The 26,790-nt window shown below is 46.8% G+C and overlaps 1 protein-coding gene across 4 annotated transcripts in view; it reads left to right on the forward strand.

Moving 5' to 3' along the window:
• TLCD1 (TLC domain containing 1) overlaps positions 1 to 21,086 on the forward strand; it is a 147,585-nt gene extending 126,499 nt beyond the window's left edge. For all 4 annotated transcript variants that reach the window (XM_069615314.1, XM_069615315.1, XM_069615317.1 and 1 more), the window contains 2 exons: positions 18,567 to 18,649; positions 19,911 to 21,086. In XM_069615314.1, coding sequence (XP_069471415.1) covers positions 18,567 to 18,649; positions 19,911 to 20,309 — 482 coding nt within the window. In that variant the 3' untranslated portion in view covers positions 20,310 to 21,086. The remainder of the gene's footprint in view (positions 1 to 18,566; positions 18,650 to 19,910) is intronic.
• Positions 21,087 to 26,790: the final 5,704 nt, after the last annotated feature.

Raw genomic sequence — 26,790 nt, forward strand, 5'->3', positions numbered from 1 at the left:
CCCTTGTTTCCATCGACTCTGAAAAAATATTTGACTGGGTGTAATGCAGCTATATCGGGAAGGAGTTGCAAAAAATGGGGTTTGGCCACAACTTTCAGCGTTGGATTGCGGCCCTGCACAGAGATCCAGTAGCCGAGGTATCAGTGAATGGGGTGCAGTGACCTCCCTTCCACTTAACAAGAGGCACCAGGCAGGGATGTCCTATCTCACACTTGCTGTATGCCCTGACGATGGAACCGTTAGCATTAGCAATTCGGGAAAATCAGGGATCAAGGGGATTCAGTGTGGGGAGGTGAACTTTAAACTGTCCCTGTTCGTGGATGACTTCTTGTGCTATCTAGTCGACGTCAAATGCTCCCTCCCAGAGCTCCTGAGACAGATAGCCTCCTTTGGACACTTCTCGGGCCTCAAAATAAACATGGCAAAATCCAGTGTCATGCCACTCCATCCTGCGGATACTAGCATTCAGGAATGAGGATCCATTGGAGGGATGAGTTTAGAAATTAAGACTATTACCTACCTGGGAATATTATTACCTAATAGTTTGAAACGATTGACGGATGTCAACTATTCTCCTATGGTAGAGGCGATAAGAAACAACCTTTCCCATTGGGCGGCACTTACTCTCACATGGTATTGTAGAATGACCTCTATTAAGATGAACGTTCTGCCACGTTTATTGTATTTGTTTACTTCCCTCCCAACTTTGCTTCCAGAGACCTTTTTCAAAGACTTAAATGCTATGGTGTCCAAATTTGTTTGCCAGGGGAAGTGACCCAGGATCAAGAGAACGACCTTAACGCTACCTAGAGATTTCAGAGGATTTGGATTCCCAGATGTTCAACTTTATCACAAGGCAGCCCAGTTGCATATACTTTTAGAACATATGAGGGATGATATGGGCACCTATTGGACATATTTGGAAGACTCATTCACCCACCCCAAGAAAGTCAGGGACCTATTATGGTCCCTGATCAAGGCAATGCCTGACAGGGTAAAGCCCCACCCATCTCTGGGTGTATTATGGTCTTTATGGAAGGGGGGGGGTCCGTACGATCAGCTTTCTTCCTGGCCATCTCTGATGAGTTTGGTTTGTGGGGCACCATTGGACCTGGGTAGACAGGGGTTCTGATACACACTGGCATGGTCTGGTAGGCACCTCGAGAGGGAGGGCCAACTCTTTTCGAAGAGGCTATTCAAGGATTATGAGACAGTGGTAGAAATGTTGGGGAGAGAGGTACTGAGCTTGCTTGAATACCAAAAACGGAAGGGTGTGTTGGCAGACGCGAGATGGAGCACCAAGCTCTCTGACCCCCTTACGACCTTGAACAAACCATCAATGGTGCATGCTCTAGGAAGGGGATGCTGTCAAAACTATGCAGGTAGGTGGTGACAGCGGATATAACAGGGAGACAAAATTACAAGGAGTACTGGGCCAAGCAGACTGGGACTGAAATATCAGAAGACACCTGGGGGAAAATGTACAGGATTATGTTCCATGGAAATGTCCTCACCTCAGCGATGGAACACATTTTCAATATGCTCCACTGCTGGAACTAGCCTCCCCTGAAACTCTAAAATGTATGGCGCAGTGTCGCCACTCTGCCCCAGGGAATGTGGTCAATCTGGTTCCCTGTTTCACATATGCTGGGCGTGCCCAAGAATTCAGATGTACTGGATGGAGGTCCTCAGTTGGATAAAGGAAATAGTGGGGGTAACTCTCAACCTGGATCCACTACAAATGTTGCTGGGTCTCGCGGGGGGGGGGGGATAGGGAAGAATTCTGATTTCCTAGAATGTGGGAGGCCATGCTAAGAGTGGGGAGAGTGGCAATAGCCCAAAAATGGAAGCGCACAACCACTCTAACAAAGGCGGACTAGGTGAATAAGCTGTGGGACATATTTACTATTGAAAAGCTGACAGCAATAGTTAGTGACAGTGTTGATTCGTTTCACTGGGGTATGTTCATTTTGAAATGGGGAAGCTGATGATGTGGTCTGCACAAATACTTAGAACCCGACAAGCCAACCGCAATATAAACTAAGATTAGCAAAGATAACTTATTTTACGCACATAAAATAAGCATAACACCCCTAATGGTCAGTGGATGGCATTCTTAGATGTTGGATTGGTCAAGAGGCACCCAGAACTTGTCTCAAAAGTCACAGGAATCTTGGTGGTGTCATCAACATGCATTCAGAATTGTATCTTACACCAAAAGCTGATGCTGACCAGTCGTCGGATATTGGTGTGGAAGAGGGGATAGAGGTGAGATTGATTATCCCTGAAGTACTCTGGAAGAGATATTTAATGGCTCTTAACTCTTTTGGATGGACATTCTGGTTCTCCGTTATCAAGGAGTGCACCCAGTTTAGTCTGCGTCACTTATTCCAATGGGGGCATGTAGGGGCTCATTACGAGTTTGGGGGTAATACCCTGGTAACTCCATCCCTTTGGGTTTACCCTTACTGCTGGTGTGTCCAGCACAAATATAGCTGTATTACAAGTCGACGAGAGCATGCTCACACCATTGGTGGTAACAGTAATTCTGTCTATTAGAATTACTGCCATAGATGGGTTGCTGGTGGTAGTTCTGCCTGGAATCGGCGAATTACCACCAGGCAGAAATAGCCTCCCCTTGAAAGGGGGAAGCTGATTGGCAGCCCTTTTGAAAAACACAATGTGCTGAATATCTCAAGTTGCAACAGGCAGCAAAGGAAACTAAAGCCATCTGCCATGTCAGGGGGAGAAATCCAAAACCTGTGTACCAGAAATGAGGCAGCGTAAGGCTAGATTCACCGAGGCGGAGCTAACAGTCCTGGCCGTTGAGGTAGTGGCCAACATCGATGCATTGCATGGGGCAAGTAGCAGAAAGACCACATTGCAGCGTAAGTCCTCCATCTGGTCAGAGGTCTGTGGGATTTGGGTTGGAAGACCAGAGCTGAAATATTCGAGGGAGAAAAAAACGAAAGTTATTTTGCCGAAAATAACTTTCGGTCTTCTCTCCCCCTGAACAGGCAGAGCGGGGAACACCCCTGCAATCCCCGCTCCTCTTGTTCGGTATTTTCCCATTCGTACAAATGGTACAGGCCTTTTTTGGTATTTTTTAACATTTGTACGAATGGATCCAGTCCTTTTGGACGTTTCCGGGTCTGTGAGAAGGTGGTGGCAGAGGAGGAGGCACTGTAGCGCCCCTGGCTCATGACCCCTTGGGAGGAGATGGTCAGCACCATCCACCACTTGGCTGGACTGGAGGGACTAGGAGCAGCGGAGTGCGGAGCTGGCAGCCAACCTGAGCCTGGAAAGTGCAATGTGAAACATCAGACTCACAACATAGAGCACAAGGCCTCCACTGTTCTTCAACTTGCTGACTATGGGGCTGGTAATAACATGCACAATTGTTCACATCAATGAGCAGGCCAACTGCCAGCACACAAACAAGAACACCTGAAAGGACAGTGTAAACAAGAACTGTATGTGTAGCATATACGTGGCCAAATGTACCTTGAATGGACCAACAACTCTCCAGTCCGTGGGCATACAGCATCACCCTCACACATAGAGGCATAGACAAAACATGCAATGCAATGGGTCAGGAAGTCATTGGTGGGGCGTATGCCGCCCATCCACACACAAACACGTCTCATGAAGGGCTGTAGGGATGCTGCAAGCACCAGTGAAGGCCTACTCAATGAAACGCTGTAACCAGCCTCAACGCTATGATCACCACCTCTGTGGCCACTACACAATCCCTTCAGGGCCACACCACCTACTGCATTCAGACAGTCACCATGCATTCACCAGTGGCATGGTACAAAGCTATCAAATCTTTGTCGTCACATGTGAAACACGCACACCATTCTCCATAAGAACGGCATTGGGTAGGTGGGCTAAGGACAACGCTGTAATGCAATGCACAAAGAAACCTTTTTGCACATTGCATCTCATGGTATGTCACTCATCTCAACACAGGTAGCCATGGCAGCCAGGTGGAGCAGGAAGGCAGCAGCACAGCAGGCACCTCTGGCATCACTACTTCAACACCAGTGCCACCCCCAGCCACACCTGCATGGATGCAGGCCAGAGTGCTGGCAGAGGGAAAAAGGCAGGAAGTCTGCCTCAGCTACCATAGTGCCCGATGCCAAGACAGCAACAGCAGCTGAGCATGCCAGCACTGCTGACAGCAGTGTCATCCCCTCCCCCGGCAGCTGTGATTCTGTGGCCACAGTGACGGCCACCGGCACACTTGCATCTGTCTCTATGGCTCAGGCCAGCAGTGTGACAATGCTGAGATCTACGACAAAGGTGGCAGTGGACACTGCAGCAAACGTTCCCCCACACTCCTGCCATCACATGGGGTCTGCCCCATCAGCTCTTCTGACCACCCCATTTCTTCCTCTCCACTCTCACCAGCACGTCTGCACCCACATACACTGGCCAGCCTCTGCAGTGGCATCAAGATCTGGAGAGTGATTCCACTCCTGATGAAGAGGAACACACTACAGATGGTTGGCCACGTGCATCTGGGGGGGGGCATGCCCCATGAACCACCATCATCACTCCCCACAACAACACTATAGCACATGAGCACCTGGGGTACACTCAGGCCATGCGGGATGCCCTTCAGTGAGCCTCGAGAAGGGTGGCACCGCTCTGGAGAGACATAGCATGGGGATTGTTGATGCTGCAGTGACAGTAGTGGTCCAAAGGGTGCAGGAGTTGGCAGAGTTAATTTCCTCTGGAAATGAGGCCTTGCTGAGGGCTATGACACTCCAGAATATCTGTGGGGTTGACACGGTCGGCTACCACTCAGCCACGCCCACGGAGGGATCCCTGCCCAGCACCCCATTGTGGTTCTCATGGAGGCGACATCCCCCCTAACCAGCTGCGACACAGGGACGTGGCCAGAGCCAAAGGAAATAGGAGGGACCATGGCACAGGCATTGTTTTGGGGATGTGGGTGGTGGGTGTGCAAGGGACAGTTGGGGTTGTGGGTGGTAGGTGGGCAAGGGTCTGTTCACTTACAATAAGATAGTTCACTCCAGCAAATTTAGTAGTCATTGAGTATATATAATATGATTATTTGAAGTGATGTCATGTGACAGTGCATGCATAGGTGTAATCAAAATGAAGTTCTGAATAAGTTCATGACGGATTATGCGTCCCTCCCTTGCATCCTCACGCCCACTTCGAGGTGGCGTCTGATTACCTGCATCATCAGAGTTGAGTCCGATTCTGAATGGAAAATGTCTTCCTCAGGATTCCTAGGGACATTGCTCTGAATGCACATATTGTGCAGGATTGCCCAGACCATGACCATCTCCCCCACCTACTCAGGACTGTACATGAGTGCCCTACCTGTGTGGTGGAGGCACCCGAATTTTCCCCCAAGCAGTCCAAAAGTGCGTTCTACGCACATCCTGGTCCGAGCAAGTGCCTTATTGTAGGCCACCTCCTGTGGAGTCCCAGGTCTTTGAATAGGTGTCATTGGCCAAGGCAGCAGTGCATAACCTGAGTCACCTGCATGGGTAAGTTTCATGATTACTGATGGTAGTTTTTTTTGTATACACAAGCCTCATTGTTTATTGCAGCATGTGTACTTCATCAGGAATACAGAGAGCCTCTCTATGCATGACATTAGGGGTGTGTGGACCCTACAATGGCTGATGGCAGAGGGCTGCTGTAGATTTAGTTGCGTGGTGAATGCTTTTGCCTCCTTCTCAAAAGTGCAATGTCACACTTAATGTATGACATTTTCTGGCCTAATGCTACTTTGGATTTGGCATTGTGCTGGGCAAAGTTGGGCAGTCTTGTCACTTGTTTGCCTTTCTGTCTGTTACTTTGATGTGGTTATTGTCAGGGATCGAGGGGTGTACATCAGTGCCTCCTCGGTACCCTACTATCAGGGCCACTCATGTAACTGTTCCTATGGAGGGGTGTGATGTGGCCAAAGGGCAGTTCACTCTGGAGTGTAGAGCTTTGTGCCCCATGTCGGCTTGCATTGTTGCACTTACATGTATCTTGTTCTTACATTTACTTGTACATGTGTCATATGTGTATGCCAGTACTCCTGTGTGTCCCTTTCACCTCTTCACATTCTTTGGCCCACATTGTGCATGGCAAAAACAAAGAGGTGATGGCTGGAAGGTTTAGAATTCATCTTAAACCTATGGCGATTGCTCTGGGCAACCCTGCAGACCATCGTTCTTCGCCTGCCAAGCCATTACAGAAAGGGGAAAGAAAATTTGCATGGCAATTTCACAGTTGCTACTTAACCAACATGCACGTATGATGTTCCCAGTGGGAGTCCATGAGCGCTGGCAGGGTGCTGTTCTTCGGGATCGTGGCATCATGGGTTGAACCCGGGAAACAGGCTCAGCAGTGGCTCAATGTCAGATCAATATTGCATGTCATGTGTACGTTCATGAAGTGGTACTGCTTTCTGTTGCAGTACATTTGCTCCTGTGTCTGGGGTGCTACGAATGCCACATGTGCACAGTCCAGTACCGCAATCACTTTGGGGAAGTGTGCTGTGGCATAGAAAGCTGCCTTGGTGGCATCCACCTGCTCTGGGGTTGTGGGCATAGCGATGTGAGTAAGTGTAGGTCACATTAGTGTGTCAACCACTTGTGCCAATACTATAGAAAAAGTTGGCTGTGACATGCCATGTGGCTGCCCAACGGTCTGCTGAAATGTGTCGGTAGCTAGGAAGTGCAGGACTGCCACCAGCTTCAGGAGGAGTCAGATTGCTGTCTGGATTTGGAGCCCACTCTGGAGGTCTTGCTGTAAGAGTCCAGGCAGGTCAGCTATGGTGTACCTATTCAGCCAATAGAGTGTTGTTATATGCTTATCCGTCATTGTCCAGGGTGAGGGTCTGACCCTGGGTATGCGTGATCTCCTCATGGCACATGTCCTCTGCCGCAAAACAAAATAGGTGATGGCTGGAAGGTTTGGAATTAATCCTAACCTCTAGCATTGCTCTGGGCAACCACCCAGACCATCGTTGTTTGCCTGCCAAGCCATTACAAAAGGGGAAAGACCATATGCAAACCAGGCTTGGTCCCACCCCAAAAAGGGCAGGCCAGCCCGAACTGCTTAGTCACATCCCTTCTGCATGAGACCACAAGCATCCCCAAACATGTTTTGGCCCAGTTTGACCTCATAGGTGAGGAGTAGCTTGGGTCTCTAGGCTCAGCAGGCACAGGACCCACGTCTGGGCATACCTGTCCGGCCAAGCCTGATTTGTATATAGTTTTTCACCTTCTCTAGTCGCTTGGCAGGCAAAGACCATGGTCTGGAGGGTTGCCCAGAGCAATGCCAGAGATTAAGATTCATTCTAAACCTTCCAACCATCACCTCTTTGTTTTTGCTACGTCTCCTCTGACTTGGCGGAGGCAGTCTCCTTGCCAATTGGCAATTGCTGCAATGCATGCCTCCCCAGCTCAATATATAACATCAGGTTGTGGAGCCCATATTGGGCAGGGGCTGTATGTTGCTTCGAAGTGGGGCTAGTGGAAGATGTGGGCCTTCAATGCCCTTTGGGATGCAATTGGATGCATCTGCGTCTTATTTTCCACACCTGCATTCATTTACCTCCGTCCTTTTTTTGGTGGTAACTCTGGAGTATTTCACATTGTAATTAGGTGGAATAACCTGTGCTTTTTTGGGTAGTAATTCTGCCAGCGGAATTAGCACCAGCAGAATGACTGCCATTATTCTGTTCTTGTCATTTGGCAGTACGAGAAAAGTGATGGTAAAAGAATTACCACAACTTTTTTATTGCACTGCCAAACTCGTAATGAGCCCCTTAGTCTTTGAAACATGATGGAATAGTTCCCATGTACTAGGTCCAGTGCTATCTGCAATGCCCTCTGCTGTTCTTTTACCTTGAGTGAAAGCAGAGCAGGAGAAGCCTTTTTCATACCACATAAAAAATGCCATCGTTCACACTCGCTCCGGGGCATTGCGATACTACCTCTCCGACCAGTTCCCAAATGTCTGAAATTCAGTCACTATCTTCCAGAAACAAACAAGAAACAGCGCTGCAGAATGGAGAGTGACTGGAGGATATGTGATCGTCACCATTGTGATTGAAGGATGTACGCCAATCTCTACATCAACTGAAGGATGTGTGTCAATCACCATAGTAGGTGAAGGATGGGGATCAATTCCCACGGTGACCGGAGGATGTGCATGAATCTCCATAGTGGCTGTAGGATACATGTCTATCTCCACAGCTGTTGAAGGGTGTCCACCAGTCTCCACAGCAACTGAAGGATGTGCGTCAATCACAATAGTAGGTGAAGAATGGACATCAATCCCCTCTCGGTGGCCCGAGGATGTGCATCAATCTCAATAGTGGCTGAAGGATACACGCCTATCTCCACAGCTGTTGAAGGGTGTCCACCAATCCCCACAGCAACTGAACTGAACTGAAGAATGCACACCAATCTCCACAGCAACGGAAGGATGTGTGTCAATCTCCACAGTGTCCTGAGCACGTGCATGAATCTCAGTAGCAGCTGTAGGATATACGCCTATCTCCACAGCGGTTGAAGGATGTGCGTCAATCCCCACAGGGGATGAAGGTTGTAGGCTAATTCCCATAGTGGCTGAAGTCTATGTGCCAATATCCCTAGTGACTGAAAGATGTGCACCAGTCTCTCCAGTGATTGAAGGGTGTGCTCCAATCTCCACAATGGCTGAAGGATGTACTCCAATCCCTCCAGTGGCGGAAAGATGTACACTAATCACTACAGCTAGTAAAGGCTATGTGTCAATCCCTCAGTGCCAATGTTTAGAGTGATGGAAGAATGTGTGACAATTACCACAGTGGCTGAAGGATGTGTGTCAAACTCCACACAAAATAAAGAATTTCACAAACCCACCAACAGAAATGCATACTCCATTACCAAAGGCATCATGCCCGACATACTACAATGAACATCCTATTTGGCCAGTTCCTTAGACTAAAAAGAGACAGCATGGACATGTGCATGTATCGGGAAGAAGCCAAAGGTCTCACTCAAAAGGTGAGTGACAGAGGATGTCCTCAAAAGGTGGTTAAGGATTCTGCAAAACAAGCTCTCTATTATCCTAGGGAGGCTCTACTTACACCCAAGCAAGTACAGAGGACCAGAAGCTGGTGTCACTCACTACGTACACGAACTTGACCTTGAAAATAGAAATCTAGTGAAAAAGAATTGGAACAAATGTTTCAATAAAAACGAGATGGGTGGAGAGTGGCCCATTTGTGCTTTTTAAGAAAAGCATAAATATCGGCGGATTGGTAAAAAGAAATAACATCAGTCATAAAACTAGAGAATAGGATCACTAAAGGATGGGGTTTGGTGCCTGTGAAGGGCCCCTATGCTTGTGGGAATTGTAGTGTTTGTGCGCTCACTGCACATGTTTAATTAGATTAATGTTGGTTTGTCTAGCTTTTAGCAAACAAAAGGACTTCACCAATTGTGAATTTATTAATGTGATCTATGTCATTCTCTGCCCATGTGACCTGAAATAATTCGGTATAAGCACACGCAGGGTGAAAACTAGAAGGATAGAACACAGAAGCTGCATTAAAAACTAATTTATGCCGGCACCACTAGTAAAACACTTTGTAGAGAAATCTCACAAATAGAATGAGTTCAAGTGGACAGTTTACACAGAAAGTAACAGGCCACAGTCAACATGAAATAGAAAGAAATTTGACGGTACTTGAACAAAGATTCATTTTTTGGACCAACAGTCATCTGTTATGGTAACTTTACTAAACATGGCGTTGTTATACTTCTCTTGAGGTTACATTCTGGAGATTACTAGTGGGTTAGATATCGCCCTTTCCAAAATTGTGTTTCGTATCGCTACATCTTCAGATTCACATTCAAATAGGGTACAATTTGGGTTTAATAAAAAGACACCACAAGATGGCCCCCGAGTCTGAGTCAAAACCATCAAACAACCTGGAGTAATCGCGTGGAGTTCTACAGCTGACCATGGCGCCATGGGTGCGCAGAGGATATAGTGGGGATTTAAACACTGTAGCCACGACCTGGGCTGAAACAGCTACTGTAGCGGTGTACGGAAAATAAATCCGATTTGGCATCGGAGTGTCTGACTGAATCGGGAGACAAATTACTTGATAATAGAGAGCTAGCCATATGTGAGGACCTAGGACCGCACAAAAATAGATCAATAAGGCATGAACTATGTTGTCTAACCCGTACATTACAGGGATACAGGCACAGTATGTTCCCCCATGCAGAGTGTACCAGCTGAACACAATGGAATCACGGGCAGCATAGTGGCTTGCGTCGATTAGCCTCACAACTTTCCAAGTATAATCAAGTAAGTCTGGCATCTTTGGCTTGTTCCCGATACATGCTAATTTCCCTGAAGAATGTCTACACTCATTGTATAGAGACAGAAACATGTTATGTGTTTTTTATATTTAAGATTCACACATACATTTTGTTTGTGATCGCCGATTCTAAGAATCACACATTGCTGGTAGGGTGGTGTTTTTTCACTTGCCATTAGAGGAGTTGTGGAATATGGAATAGAAGAAATGTCGTGGGTGAAATGGTTTTGATGTAGTATATCTATATATTTGTATATAAATTTGTTATGCATTCAGAAGTAAGTGTGTGTGTGTGTGTGTGTGTGTGTGTGTGTGTATATATATTTATATATATATGTGTGTGTTCACAGATTAAATGAATTGATTTTGTGAATGAAGGATGTGCAGCAATCTCCTCAGTGGGTGCAGGATGTAAGCCAATCTGTACAACGACGAAGGATGTGCAACAATATCCAAAGTACTCTGAGAATGTGCACCAATCTCCTTAGTGGCTGGAGGATATACTCCTGTCTCAACCGCTGATGACAGATCTGCGCCAATCTGACTGTGGCGGAAGAATTTAGGCCAGTCCCCCTAGTGGCTGAAGGCTGTGTGTCAATCTCCACAGCAGCTAAACATTGTGTATCAATCTCTACAGGGATTGTAGGATGTGCTTCAATCTCCACAGCTGCAGAAGGATGTACAGTAATCCCCATATCAGATTAAGGATATACACCAATCTCCACAGCTGCTGAAGGATGTACAGTAATCCCCACATCAGATTAAGGATGTACACCAATCTCCACAGCTGCTAAAGGATGTACAGTAATCCCCACAGCTGCTGAAGGATGTACAGTAATCCCCACATCAGATTAAGGATATACACCAATCTCCACAGCTGCTGAAGGATGTACAGTAATCCCCACATCAGATTAAGGATATACACCAATCTCCACAGCTGCTGAAGGATGTACAGTAATCCCCACATCAGATTAAGGATATACACCAATCTCCACAGCTGCTGAAGGATGTACAGTAATCCCCACAGCTGCTGAAGGATGTACAGTAATCCCCACAGCAGATTAAGGATATACACCAATCTCCACAGCTGCTGAAGGATGTACAGTAATCCCCACATCAGATTAAGGATATACACCAATCTCCACAGCTGCTGAAGGATGTACAGTAATCCCCACATCAGATTAAGGATATACGCCAATCTCCACAGCTGCTGAAGGATGTACAGTAATCCCCACTTCAGATTAAGGATATACACCAATCTCCACAGCTGCTGAAGGATGTACAGTAATCCCCACATCAATTAAGGATATACACCAATCTCCACAGCTGCTGAAGGATGTACAGTAATCCCCACAGCTGCTGAAGGATGTACAGTAATCCCCACATCAGATTAAGGATATACACCAATCTCCACAGCTGCTGAAGGATGTACAGTAATCCTCACATCAGATTAAGGATATACACCAATCTCCACAGCTGCTGAAGGATGTACAGTAATCCCCACATCAGATTAAGGATATACACCAACCTCCACAACAACCAAGGAAGTTTGCCCGTTCAAAACTGAATCCATCCATGAGTTAACGTAAAACGTTTGGGGCTTGCTGCCAATTAAGCTTTACCAAAAGAGGAGAATCGTTAAGAAGATGTGAGACAAAACGTCCCATCCTGGCAAGCATGAGGCCCTGTGCATAACTTTCTCTGCCTGGTGTTATTCCATGATGGGTGCTGATCTGAGACATGAACAGATGTGCATATACTGTTCATTCCCTCTCCTCACATGAGTGGCTGTGTGGAATTCACTGGTTGGTGCTTGCCTTTTTTCTTGTACCTAGATTAGGGGTACAGCCTTCTGTGGCCCAGGGGCTCAGGGAACCGTACCCTGGAACACTTGCTAACTCCTCAGTGCACAGACACGAAACTGAGACAGCACAGGACACCGAGCGCTCTGGCAACTGACAGAGACTGAGGATTGTGGCTGCCAACAACAAAAAATACCTACACACGACAAAGAAACCCAAAGTGAACTCCACTACGGCTAGGAGTAGCCCCCTTCCTGAACAGCACAGTGTGACACCCTCTGCACCTTCCAGCACAGGCGCTGCCCTTCAAACAAACCAGAGTGCTGCACTGCCCCCCAGCTTCAGCAGTTCTACTCCTCTTTGGCGCACCAGCGTCTTAAGCTATCCAGCATCTTAAGCTATCCGGCATCTTTAGCTATCCGGCATCTTAAGCTATCTGGCATCTTAAGATATCCGGCATCTTAAGCTATTTGGCATCTTAAGCTATCCGGCATGTTAAGCTATCCGGCATGTTAAGCTATCTGGCATCTTAAGCTATCTGCCATGTTAAGCAATCCGGGTGCTGGAAGATCTGTTTCAGCTTCTCTGGAAATGCTGCTGGATCATCAGAACACATGAGACACTGCTGTTGACCTTTGACTGTCAGAAGTCCTAAATGGTCAAATATACCCTCTAGCGAGTTTGGATCTATGTGATTACTACGACTTCCAGAATTCTGACGCCGAAAATGTGGACTTGTTTTTTTTTTCCAACCACCTTTACACCACATACATATGTGGCGGGAGCCCCCCCACAGCTCCCCCCATAGTACTATTATATCCCATACCCCCCACATATATATGTGGTGTAAGGGGGTAAAAAAAAAAGTTGGAATTTTGGGAGTCGGAATTCTGGAGGTGAAATTATGGTGCATTTCCACGAGTTTCCCACCTCTATGCCCAACCTTGGGAGAGTGCCTGAGACCTGACTCTGAATTTCTGTCCCAGGTTTTCTGCGGTTTCGTTAGGGGAGAGGGGAGTAGTAGGGTGTTCCCAAAATGTTCAAAATCTGTATACACTTGAATGGGAAAAAATGTTGATTGCGGCCGAAGCCCAGAACTGCTGGACAGATTTGTAGCAAACATGCGCAAGGAGCTTTAGCCATGTCCTGAAAGCCTGCTTTTGCTAATTTGGTGTTAATGCATCCTGTGTTTTATTTTTTCAGACGTGCCAAAATGTAGGTTAAAATAAATAGTGATATAGCTGGTGCTTGCTGCATTGTCTATGGCAATGGCCAGTGGCCATCAGGGGACCAGCTATGGGGTTAAAGTGGGCACCTGGCCTGGCCTGCAGCAATGCCCAATGTCTACTCTGAGATGACTAGCGGGGCCTGCAACACCTGAAAGCATGCTTTTGCAAATTTGGTGTTAATCCGTCCTGTGTTTTATTTTTTTCAAAAGTGACAAAATGGATGTATAAACAAATAGTAATATAACTTTGGTGCCTGAGGCTTTCGGCCATACCTAAGACAATCTGGCCACTGGCCATTGCCATCATGGGGCCGGTTATGGGATTAAAGTGGGCATTTAGCCTACCTCCACAGCCATGCCCAATATTCACTCTGCGATGGGTAGCGGAGCGGGCTATGGACAGTGTTCCCATTATTGAGGAATAGTGGCCACTGTGCTAGGCTACAGGCCATGGCCTATCTTTACTGTGGGTTGATTCATGGCACAGGCAACATAGCAGAATCTCATGGCCCAAGGAGTGTGGCAAGTGGGCAAGTCATGGAGAGATGACCCTGTTCCATAATTGGGCTGAAGTGGCCACTGGGTCGGGCCACAGGCTAGGCCCAATCTCTACTGTTGATTGCTACTGGGGCCGGCAATATCTCTGAAGCCCATGGCCCAGGGTTTGTGACCACGAGCCATGGCCAGAAGCCAGGGAGAGTGCCCACAGTCTCATTATGGTATAGGGAACTGCACCAGGGTGCAGGCTTGGTCCAGTGGCTATTGCGGGTGGCTTGGTGGGGCTGGGGTCATGACTTGCATTGCCAACATGTGCTGCTCAAATTAACACATGTCAACATGAGCTGCAAAAATATGTTTGTTTAAGAAGAGTTATTTGCCATTCATATTTTTATTAATAACTTAAACAGTGCTGGAATATCATGAAACCTCTTTGGTTATAAAGAGTTGAAAATCAGTGAAAACATGTTGTTAAAGGAACGGTATGGTTAAGTTGCTCTAATAAACCATGTGAAATTCAGTGAAATGTTTTATTACAGGAAGTTTATGGTTAAGCTGCTTCAATGAAAACCTTTGAAATTCAATAAAAAAATCAATGCTGTAGGGATATTATGGTTAAGTTGCTCTGCAAAAAACCTTTGAAATTCAGAGAAAAACGGGGTGAAAGGGACGTTATGGTTAAATTACTCTAATAAAAACCTTTGAAATTCTGAGAAAAAAACCTTGTTAAAAGGACATTATGGTTGCAGCACAAAATAGAAAAAAATAAGAAATGTAAGTCATGGTAAATTTTGACACTATACTTCTATACTACCAATGCTCTAGTCACAACGCTTGTAAACATTTATATGACTTAAAAACAGAAGAGGGAATGTCTGTATATGCTGGGTGCAATTTTGGGGATGGAATTCAGTGACTACTCTGCAGGACAGTAGATAAGAAGACATGTTGGGCATTGCACTTTGACATGTATAAAGCGCTATTCCTTTGAGAGCGAGAGGGAGGACTGCAGTTAGTTTTCTCTTAGGTATACACACAATGGGGGTAATTCATGCATTATTTGCGCCGAAAAAAACAGGATTTGTGCGCGATTCTGCACGCAAATCCCTGTTTAAAAAATGGGGATTTGCGGGCAGAATGGCGGCCAAATCCCGTTTTTTTCAGCGCAAATAATCCATGAATTACCCCCAATAGGGAAAAGGTAATACTACTCTATTGCTTTTAAGGTCTGTTATGGCTGAAGTAAAGTTAACGTAACGTAATGGAAATACATTTATAACAAGTAGTTTATCAAAGTGCCGGTTATTGTTTTAGGGTAAACGGTACATTGGGCCTCATTATGTGTTCAGCAGTGTGGCCAAAAATGGTGGTAATGCAGTAGTAACAAAGTTACCACTGCATTTCTGCTGCATTACTGCACTGCCGAACTATGAGGTTGGAGGTAAGGTGGAGGAAACACCTCTGGTAAAATGCTGAAGGCAATTCTGTCAACTTACCACCCAAAAACTGCCATTTTGGTGGAATTACCGCTAGAAGAATTACCACCAGTGGTTATTCTGCCGAAATCCCTGTGGAGTTAAATGAGGAGTAACACCGCCATACCGCCATACCGCCACTTGTAATCCAGCGGTAATTCCACCGGACCAAGTGGTGATAACAGTAAATCCGTTTGGTGGTATTGCGTCAGAATTACTGCCAAGATACCACCAAACTCAAATTGAGGCCCATAGTTTTCTCTCAAGAGTGCAAATGACCATAATGAGTACTTTACAAGCCAAACGTCTTTTTTCTATTTAGACTTGGACCGATTTATTTATTTATTTGTGTATTTATTTAATGTATTTATTGTTCACTTGTTAGGCGCTTATACAGGAAGCAAATGCTGTTTCAAAGCGCACACAGGGCAACAGAGAGGGGCAGGAGATGATATACAATGTAATTACAACAACGATAAATAATTACCTTAATTAAATACAACAAAAAGAAGAGAAGAGCGGAGGGGAAGACAAACTTAATATGCCTGGTGAGTGTTCAGAACGTGCAAGTGCAGAGGGGGAGGGGTATGGGATAGGTGCTGTGGTGCTCATGGAGAGCAGCAAGTGAAGTGCTATGAAGAAAGGTAAGTGCAACCTCCAGTGGTGGAGGGTGAGCCGAGGCAAGTGCAGAGGATAGACAGCGCAGGATGATATGATGTGGGAGGTCAGGGCCCCGAGGATGCAGAAGGGCCCTGCACACCAATCAAGCCACTGTGCGATTAGCAGGGGAGAGAAGGAGTGAAGGAAGAGGTGAAGAGGAAAGTTTTGAGGCTTTTGTTCCCGAAACTTAAGGAGGTCCTGCTCAAGTCGAAGAGGGAGAAAATCAAAGAGGATCTCCACACTTCCAGATCGTGGTTTACTAGTATTAAGCCCAGAAATGATTTGGAGGGTCACTTAAAATGAAATTGTACAGCCCACGTAATAGGGAGTTTAGAGCATGTGAGACCAGGACTGCCTGGTCGGAGGTGAAGGCAGACGATACGCTTCTGTGGTTGGAGATGGCCATTACTCCAGCGGCCCATTGGGAGCTCTAGGGTGGAATTACCATCTTCTGCAGGTTTTCTGATTTGGTAGCTTTGAATGAGGCTTTGTGTGTGATGGTAATGTGGCTGTTGTTTGTTTCCGAATGGCTGAAAGCAAATGTGTTCTTGTTTACACCAGAAAGGGTGTATGTTGCTTTAAGTGCTGGGGGCATTATTTTGGGTGATGCATGCCCGGTGGATAAGAGATGCATTGGATTCCAGCGAGCATGGCTGTCCCCGGCCTCTTGAGGAACACCACTGTGGGCGATCTGTGCCTGGCGGGGCAGAGGAGCATGTTCGCCTTCGCCAGAGTGAGTGCCAGGTGGATGGGGTATTCATGAATGAATGGTGTGACCGAATCCCCAGCCCAAAGCAGGTAGGGCTAGGCATTGTGGTGGGTTAGATGCCTGGTCTGATATAGAGAGGGAGCGCATAGGGCCTTTGGGAATGAAGGGTGGGGTAAGCAGTGGCACATATAGGTCCCGTGAGATAGTGGTCGCATGATGAGAGAGCCCTAGGTTGGCTTACCCAAGGACCATCATGCCTGGACATAGTTGCTTTGGAAGAGAATGAGGGAAGCTTTTGATCTCCCTTGTGCCTAAGAAAGGCCTAAACCCTGAACTGTCTGTCACTAAGGCTGCAGTACAACAGCGGATCCACTTTCATGGGACGCAAAGGCTCCTGAGAATAACAGTCATTGGACATGTGGTGGCAGACTCTGCTGAGTCTTTGGAGGGACAGACTTCCCTGAGGTGAGGGTGTAAGCCTAGGGACCCAAGGGTGCAATTATAGTCCAGGGCCGAGGTTTTGCATAGGACATGAATTAGGTAGACAGCCCTCCACAGTGGCAGGAAGGTGACCTGCAATGGGTAGAGTGCCTAGTTCCCTGGGCAGTATGGCTGGCACAGCACTAAGGTAGATCTCCTCACTACAGTGTGTCATACCAGGGAGAAAACCAGTAACCCAGATGCCCAAACACAGGCCTTTGGGAGCTATGGTGGAAACGGGGTTAAGGAATTTCCTAGGATTGGGGTTCCAAGAAGTCTGGCACATCTTCTGTACTAGGTGGGGACAGGTGCCTTGGACGTGCTCTAAGGACACGTGGGGGCATGCGGGGAGTGTCCTCTTTTTCCTCCGAGGGTTCCATTCCCACGAGGGTGGGGGGAGTGCACCAGAGTGCAGTCCTGATGGTGGGCGCACTGGGTCTCATCCCCCAGCTGATGTGCCTGGCCAGGTGGATGAGATTGATTACAGAACTGTTGGCCAGCTGCGGCTCATAGTTTGCTGGGACTGGGAGGTGCTCTGTGTTACCTGCTGCGCCTATGTAAGTAAATGGGTAGGTTCGGCACTCGGTAACTGAGCAGATATTGGTGGTTTCTTCATTAAATCCCTCCTTCCCCCTCCACTCTAAACAAAGAGGCACCATTGTGTTATATTTAAGCGCTATGCAATAGGGAACACCCACCTTCCAAACACTTAACTTATAGGGCCTCACGTGTTATCTTAGAACCCAACTCCCCCTTTGACCTGCTTGTGGCAAGGGGCAGACTAGCCCACTCCGGTACTCTCTGCAGGTGTATGCTCCAAGATCACACAGCTAGCTCTCTTGTCAGCTGAGACTAGATGATTAAAGACCGTCTATCCATGGCCAAAGTATTCATATATTTTCGCTTTCACACAGATCACTTCAGAGTTAATCATTGTGAGGAGAGAAACAGATACTGGGCTGTCTGCCAAGGCTGCCAGGGCGATGAGTCATCCTCTTCCATTGTTTGCCAGTCCCTGACTTGTATTTCAGCGTTGCTCTGCCCACTCCTAAAAAATATTGAGTTCATAGTGTGCCCACTTCGAGTGACCAGCATGACACGTCATAGCATTGCATGGAGGGGCAGATATAGATGTTATTGACATCTGTAAAGACAGAAAAGACAGAGAAAAGCTATAGGCAAAGCTGAGAAAAACTCCAATGTCTGTGTAATTCTGCATGTATGCTTACTATGTGTCTACATGATGAAAGGCTCCCCTTCCATATGGTAATCTGTGATGGGTCCGAGGTCTTGCCTGATTGGGAGCAGGGGAAGCAGAAGGACCAACCATGACAGTTCCCTCTTTCCTCTGCAGGTTATTTCCTCATGGACGCTGCTGACATCATCATGAATGGCCAGGCCAAAGCATCATGGGAGTTCCTGCTTCACCATGCCCTGGTAAGAATCGCAAAGAGCGGGCAGAGGGAGGCAGTAGGGGGCAGCCTTGTTCTGTTGTTCCAGGGTATGCCTCTGTGGGTATGCAGTGATTCCATCTGGCACAATACATTTTTGGTCTTCTACTTCGACTCTTCTATGTCAACTTTTTTTTCCGATATGTGTTTGTGTATGTGGGGGTAGTATGGGAAGTTGGGGGTGGGGTAGGGACAGGCAGGACTCCATGGAATGGAAACTTACCAGCGTCTCCATTGGTCGTATTATTCCGGTAATACCAGGATTGAGTGCGGCAGAAATGGTAAGGCAGTTTTGCCGGTATCGCGACGGAATTCGGCGGGATACTGGCAAAACTGTAATAAGGCCCTATGTCTCTAGGAAGTAGCGGTATTAGCGACCCTGCCACTAACAATAGCTTCCCTTCCATCAAGATGATATTTTTGGGCCCATGCCTTCAAATGAATACAGTATGCCCTTTTCCGAAGGGGCTATTGAGGTCTCTGCCTCTGAGTGGAGGTATTCACAGCACTCCCCTAAGGGAAGTAATTAGACTTCCCACCCCTAAGGATAGTTATTATGATCCCCATTCCCACAGGAGGTGTATGCATCCCGGCTGTTGAGGACAGGTATAAGAGTCTATCACTTTAAAGGCGGATGACAGCCTTCCTACTCTTAGATAAGGGTGAGAGTTGTTTCTGTGCTCCCTGCCTGCACGTAGAAAAGAGGAAGTTCCCACAATTTCTGCTACTAAGGGGCTATGGTCTAAGTGATGTGGGGTTATCCGAAGAAACACAAAGTGGAAGGCGGTGGGTGGAGAGATTGGGGAACAAGGGAAGGCTCTGGTCTTTACAACCGAAGGGGCATTGACTGTTGGGGGATCCTAGGTGGGTTATTACCGGCCATAGCTGCGGACTGAGCTGCGCTGGTTTCCTCCTCAGAACACGGGGAGGATACATTTTGTGGTGATCCTCAACCCCAGATGGCACAGTGCCAGCACTGCCCCCTGCCTCTCAGTGGCCGTGCTCCCCGTAATACTGCCAAGCTCAAGGGTCTGCATTTCCACTAAGAGGATGCCAACCCCTCCTTATCATTGTCTCAGCTTTACCTTTTCTTTTAGGGGCATAAGTGTGTGGTGTGCTCTGTGGGTGGAGTAAGATGGGGAAATGTGTAAGTCAATAAGACGTGTAGCATTGAGAGGAAAGCCATCAGAAGCAGGCCTAGACTCCTATCTATCTCATCCTGAACCCCATTTCCTTTCCCCCCACAGGTCATCTCCTCCTTCACCTACGCAGCCTTCACTGGGCGCTACGTGGCAGGCACCACCATTGCACTGTTTGTGGAGGTTAACAGCATCTTCCTGCACACCCGTCTTATGCTGAAGCTCTGCAGTGCCCAAGATTCTCCCCTGTACCGGGTGAACCGCTACCTTAACCTGCTGACCTTCATCTCATTCCGGCTGGGTGCCCATGCCTTCCTCACCTGGTACCTCCTTTGGAACTTCCTGACACTGCCGCACGGCACCTTCTTCATGACCACAGTCGGCACCATTGACATAGTCATCCTTGTCTACTTTTACCGCCTGGTTCGGGCAGACTTCTTCCCTAAAACGAAACACCTGCAGGGTGTGAGAGAAACTTACAGCGAGAAGAAATTTCTTACAGATTGAATGACAACAGGAACTCAGATCCTGTGACGTCCAGAGGGATTAAGAGAAGGGTGAGATCAGGGGAATCACTGATTCTGCCCTGTGTTGGGACAACAAGGGTCAGAGGGCATGAAGAGGACACTGCACAGATATTGGGTTTGTGAAGTGAAGTGGAGTTATGGGTTCTACGAGTGATAGTGGGGACGCATTGGTCTATGATTTGAGGAATCTCAGAGGTCTGGCACCCTTGCAGGAGTACAGATCTTTGAATTAATGTGGTGATGTGTAGTGTTTAGGAAACACCGGTGAGGCATCAATAATAGGAACTTGCACTCTTCTGCACAATCAACCCTCCCCTAAAATTCTCATCAGCGAAACCCACAGAAACAACATGCTGTAATTGGTCAGAATGTGAAGAATGCTGTGCTCTCATCAGTGCCACCCAGAGAACCCCATGAACCACAGGGGCACCTAGAGAAACCTCAACTAAACATTGACTAATCTTGGACACCAAGCGCACCTCATGCTTATGAGTGACCCCCAGAGAACCCCATGAACCCCAGGGGCACCTAGAGGAACCTCAACTAAACATTGACTAATCTTGGACACCAAGCGCACCTCATGCTCATCAGTGACCCTCAAAGGTACCATATGTTCAGGAGTAACACCCAGAGAAACATCATCAGTGAGCCTTAGTTGAATCTGCTGCTCACGTGAATGTTGGGCCTTGAGAGAGTGTCAGGATGTTGCAATATGTCCAGTCATGACACCAAAATAAATGTTAACCCTTTATAGCCATTTTGATTTGTCCTCGTCAATTTTGCAAGATTGTTATGACATCAGAACAGATTTGACAGTAAGGGATGATGATGCGCTCAGCACCAGAAAAGAAAATGGAATCACTTGATTTTAGTAAATTAAATGGGGACTTTAATTCAGTAGCAAGCAGCCGTAAATTAAATGGTGACTTTAAGTCAGTAGCAAGCAGCCGACACGTGTTTCGACACGCTGGTCGTTTTCAAGGCTGGACAGGTACACAAATCATGAAAAATGATTAGCATAATGAAATAAAACATCAAATAACATTAGTTGAACAGAAATAACATCACAGGATGTGAGTAACATTAACCAAATCCAAATGTACAAGCAAATGATAAGTTTCATACAATATTCATGTATACAGGGTAGTCAAACAAAGGAAAATCAAAAAATCAGAAATAAATTATACGTGAATATCATACCACAGTTCAGGTAAGGGATGAGGGCAGGAATTGCGTTCAGTGATGATCACCAATGTCAGAAAAAAGATCAAATAAGATTGAAATCAATCAACTGTTCACTATGCTAAACATTTTTCATGATTTGTGTAACTGTCCAGCCTTGAAAACGACCAGCGTGTCGAAACACGTGTCGGCTGCTTGCTACTGAATTAAAGTCACCATTTAATTTACAGCTGCTTGCTACTGAATTAAAGTCACCATTTATTTTACTAAAATCAAGTGATCACCATTTGCTTTTCTGGTGCTGAGCGCATCATCATCCCTTACCGTCAAATCTGTTCTCAATTTATACCAACCTGGGTGGATGAGTTGGTGGGGTTAGAGTGATAGGCTGCCAGCACATATTCTAATGATTGACTTCACTAATAACAGAAGTTGAAGGTGAACACTAGCGCACAGATATCCAGTTTCGAATCCACCGGCCAACCCACTTGTTATGACATCAGTATGGCATTGTGTGAATCGCATGCCCTCAGACAGTCACACTCTCAATGGTACTCAGAGACAGACTATGATCACACTGAAAATCCCGAGACTACCACCCTAGTGCCCTCTGACTCTTACATTCACACCTTAACCCTCACACAGTCACCGACACATTGAGAATCTCTCGCAGCATTGAGTGGATTCTACCCACATGACTCCACATGTCCTCCTTTGCCCCGGGGGAATTCTACGACTTAGACCTCATCCTTGGAGTTGGCTGTTGGCTGCACAACTCAGATGTTATCTGTCTCTTGTATTTCAAGTCTCTATGGAGGATGGCAATGGTGGTAATGGTTGGACCTTTGCTCCTTTTAAACAGTAAAGAGCCAGTGAATGGTATCTCCATTTGTCCCAGGTTCTCCATTTTCTAAAAGTGAGATACCCTTGCATCGAGGAACTTCCATTTTGGATGACTGTGGAAGTGAGCTGTGTGAGATGGGGGCAATCTCATTGAGAAGGTGAGATGCACCACAGGGATAGTGTCAGAGAGGAAATTGGGCATAAAAGTCAGTGGCCCTCATTCCGAGTTTGGAGGGAATCATGGCGCTATTTGTGCCATGACTACCTCCAATACCGGTACCGAGTCCGCCCTGGTTCAATGGGGACTTACCGGTCTATTCCGACCTTTGCGGGACGAGTAAGTCCCCATTGAAAAAGCCATTCTCCATTCCCATTTCAGCCCCCATAGGGCTCAATGGGAAGGGGGAAGGCGCTAATAATGGTCCCAGAAATTGCGGTACCGTTATTAGCTCTGAAGTCCCTTAACGGGCCCCATCCATAACGCCCGGAGGGACCCGCTAAGGGACCTCAGAATAGGGTGCAAAGGGATTACCGGCACCAATGTCCTTAACGGTGCCCGGTATCCCTTTGCGTCCAACTCGGAATGAGGGCCACTGAGTGCAGCAGGAGTGCTAGTGTTTTGAGTGGAACCGTATTCGAGAAATATACACCCAATTTGCTAGCAGGAAGCCTTGTCCCCAAAGCTAACACATTCCCCATAACCCTGGTAACGCAATTCACATGCACATTAGACAGCATTTAACCCATCTTCTGCTCATAAATCACCAGCGACCACGTGGCTACTGACCACCCTCCTATCGCTTCCGAATCTCTGCAGCACGTATTTCGATGTCCTACCCTCGGGCCATTCCTGGATTCCCTTTCTCCACCTCCCCCATCTTCTTTTCTGTCTAATGCTCTAGTGCCTCCTCTGACTTTTTGTATCCCCTCAGAGTTGTTAAACCTCAGTCTTCGGCTGTGTTGCACCATCTCATCCTGCACCCGGGCTATTCGTCAATCGCAAACTGGCCCTTCCGCTGACTGATTCATGACCTCTCCAGTCATCCCTCTCTTGAATAGGTAACTGGCTGACCCTGCCACACCTTCCAGCTAATGCGGAGTGTATGCGTTCCCCATATTGTTCATGGTCTTGACGTAACTCGTGTTCAGTCACCTCTCCATCTACCTCTCCTCAGACAACCCCATACAGTCTGGATTCCTCAGACAGCACTCAACTAAAGTACCTAAGCCTGAAGGCCCATGGACCTAATTGTCCTCTCCCTCAACAACCTTACCTCCATTCTTATCGACCTTGACTTCTCTGCAGAGTTTGGTACAGTCGACCATGTTACCAACCTCTCCTTATGGTAGTTGGCATTCTGGCACTGTGTGTGTGCGGTTTCAATCTCAACACTCTGGCCACTCTTTTGATGTGTCCTGATGTACATTAAGCTTTGCACCGATTCCTCCTGCCAATCTGCATGTGGTTGCCCACCCCCAAGAGGTGCCCTCTTCCCTCTCCTCTTCCCTTTTTTTATGAACCTCCCTAGAAGGCACCTTCTATTTTGGAATGCCATTCTTCTTTTTGTTAATGATGCCCAAACCTTCTCCTCCTTCCCCTCAGCCCCAACCTCTCGACTTAAGTGTCAGACTGTCTCCTTACAATGCACCACTGAAGGTCCGACAAAACCCCAATGCTAAGCACAGCTACTATTGAAGTCATCTATTTCCCATGGGCCACTGCACCCATAGCATTGCCCTCACCCATTACGTGTTTCCTGCAACACCAATGCCAAGGTCAGAAATATCTGCCATTCAGCCAGAATCCCACCGTAATCTTCAGATGTCAAATGGGACTGTCCCGATTACCTCAACCAGCACCCGCTCTCATCTTCTGAACAGCTGTAAGATCCGACCCTACACTCGTTCCTCTCAGCCCGAGCCCTGATAAACTTAGTAGTCCTCAAAGGAACATGACTGCTGTATTAGCCTCCTCCTTGGTACCCAAAAGCAATCTTTCCTCCCTTTCGCCAATGTCTGAAACTTTGACACCCATACATTGTTCAACCTACTTCTGTTACACCCAGGGCTTTAAGTGGGCCGGGGCTAGTTGGGGACGAGACACAGCAGTCTTCAGAAAATGGTGCTAAACCGTAACTCCCCTGCCCCCCACCACACCATGAACACCTGCTGCTGCGGGACCTTATCCCTCGGTCACACTTGCTTTCACGGCTCCTGCCGAGGCTTTCAGGCAGCAAGCCTCGCGCAGAATCGCAAGAGAAAGTTGTGGCACCAAAGCCCGCTGCGCAGCCCTGATAAAAGTGTCTGAGCGGCATTGCATGCCATTTTACTCGGGCATCCCTGCACAATGCACTCAGTACCCCAGACTGGAGTCTTCCGCCATTCACTGGGAGGATCTGACTGAGAAGCCACACACTGAGACCGTCTGACGGAGAAGAAGCCAAGGTAAGTCACGCCCAAAATCCCAAGTTCTACCATTCCTGGATCCCGCTGATCACAAATCAGCTCCCTTAGCCTCTCAAAGTCATTGCACTCGCACAAAGACTTGTTTAAAAATTCAACCCACTTTCCTGATGATGTAGGAACACAGCATTGGCCGCTGTTACAGTTTCAACTGGTCGAGGCGAACACAGAGTTAACTTCTCTCTTAACTCGAAGGCCATTATGATGTTTGTTCTTACATTGGAAGAGGGGGGGCACTTGTGCAGTCAGCAAATACATGTTTTCCTATGTGGCATTGCATTTGTTACTGTTGTCAAGGCAAAGTCAACATGAGATGAGTATTCGTACATTGTAGGTGGAAGCATTTGTGCAGCCAAACAAGGAAATGGTTCCTTCCGGCAGAATTACATGTTTTACTGGCCCTGATGGCAAAGTCAACATGAAGAGTATTCGTACGTGGTGGTTAGGGGGTTTGGGCAATCATTTGTGCAGCAGCAATAACATTTTCTTCCTGTGGCAGGAGAATTTTACTGGCATTAAGGGCAAAGCCAACAAGAGAATGTTCGTACATGGGAATACTTTTATATACTGACAGAGCCAGCATGAACATGTTTTCTTATGGTATTATTACTGTGTGTAATATTACTGGACACTCACAGAGTTGCAAGTACATTTGGGAGTCAGGAGCCAGGCACAGCCCCCTGGTTTCTATACTAGGTGAAAGATTTAAAGTTTCAACAAAACACATGCTTGCATCTTTCACCTAGTGCAGTGTGTGGCGTGCCTCTGCAGCACCATGATCATTGTGTGCATAGCACATGCATGCTGGTGCAGGCCAGCACGGTCGTGAGGCTCGATTTTTAGCTGCCTCTTCTTCCCATTTGCGGTTTAGCTACCCAAGCTCACTTCCTTCCAACTGTAATCTTACATGTCTCTTTTATAACACTGTTAAGACGGCCTGGGAAGTCCCCCAATTACACAGAGGCTCTGCAGCCAATTCAAACCGGACTCAATAACGGAAATAGACAAAGGGCAAGGCAAACCCCAGATTTATTATCATCAAAATAAAGCCGGGACAGCATACCAGCATAGAATTCTTGGCGCTCTCGACATGCTTATCAAAAATAATGGTTTATATATTTAACATTGTCATAACTGACATCATAGTGTAATCTTAGTTACCGAAACCTACGACATACAGAGATTGGTTAATCGTGGTGACTGCATATACATTCTATTGGGGTTAAATTTCTAATTGGGTAATGCTTGTCTGATGGCCCCTCCTGCGACAACCTCTAAATTGATAACAGTAAAAAGACATAATTTGCACAACATGTAATGGGCTGGGACTTTACTTCATGGGTGAAGTAAATTGGGGATTGTTATTGACTGACTTATTATTGACCAATCTTGGACAAGTGACAGGTTGTTAAGGCATGAGCCAGACAAGAGTATGGGGCGAGAGGTCCACTGACTGCTTTTCTTTCAATTAAAGGAGATACCATCCCTCATTTCTAGGCCATGAGCCAGGGTGGTCTCTTTGTATTTGACCTTGTGTGGCATCTCGTGTCTGGGGATACATGTAATGAGCAAAGCATGTGTCCTATCTTGTTGCTAATGAATAGACAGTGTTGTTCAATTATAGGTCATGTGTGATGGGACCATGTTTGGAATTATTTCACCCTGCGTTTATTGGGAGTTTAGCTAATATTAATGTGAGTGTTACGGTTTCTTTTATCACTGGGGACACTTGAGTTATTCTCCATGGAGTATTTTGGCTTATAGTTGTCCTTATGTCCTTAGATGTGGCTTACAAAGGCTGGTTGTACTCTTAATTAATCTGAGAATATATAGCTTGTGTCTTGGGAATCGGTACCTTGTACTTTCTCTCTGCTGTTCCTATCCTTCCATGTATTTATTTTCATTTTATTGATTTATGCATTTGTAGAGCGCGCAAAGCCCAAAGGCATCGCGGTGCTAACACTTAAGGAGAC

Source organism: Ambystoma mexicanum, chromosome 9 (genome assembly GCF_040938575.1).
Source record: "Ambystoma mexicanum isolate Mex_15411 chromosome 9, UKY_AmexF1_1, whole genome shotgun sequence".
Lineage (NCBI taxonomy): Eukaryota > Metazoa > Chordata > Amphibia > Caudata > Ambystomatidae > Ambystoma > Ambystoma mexicanum.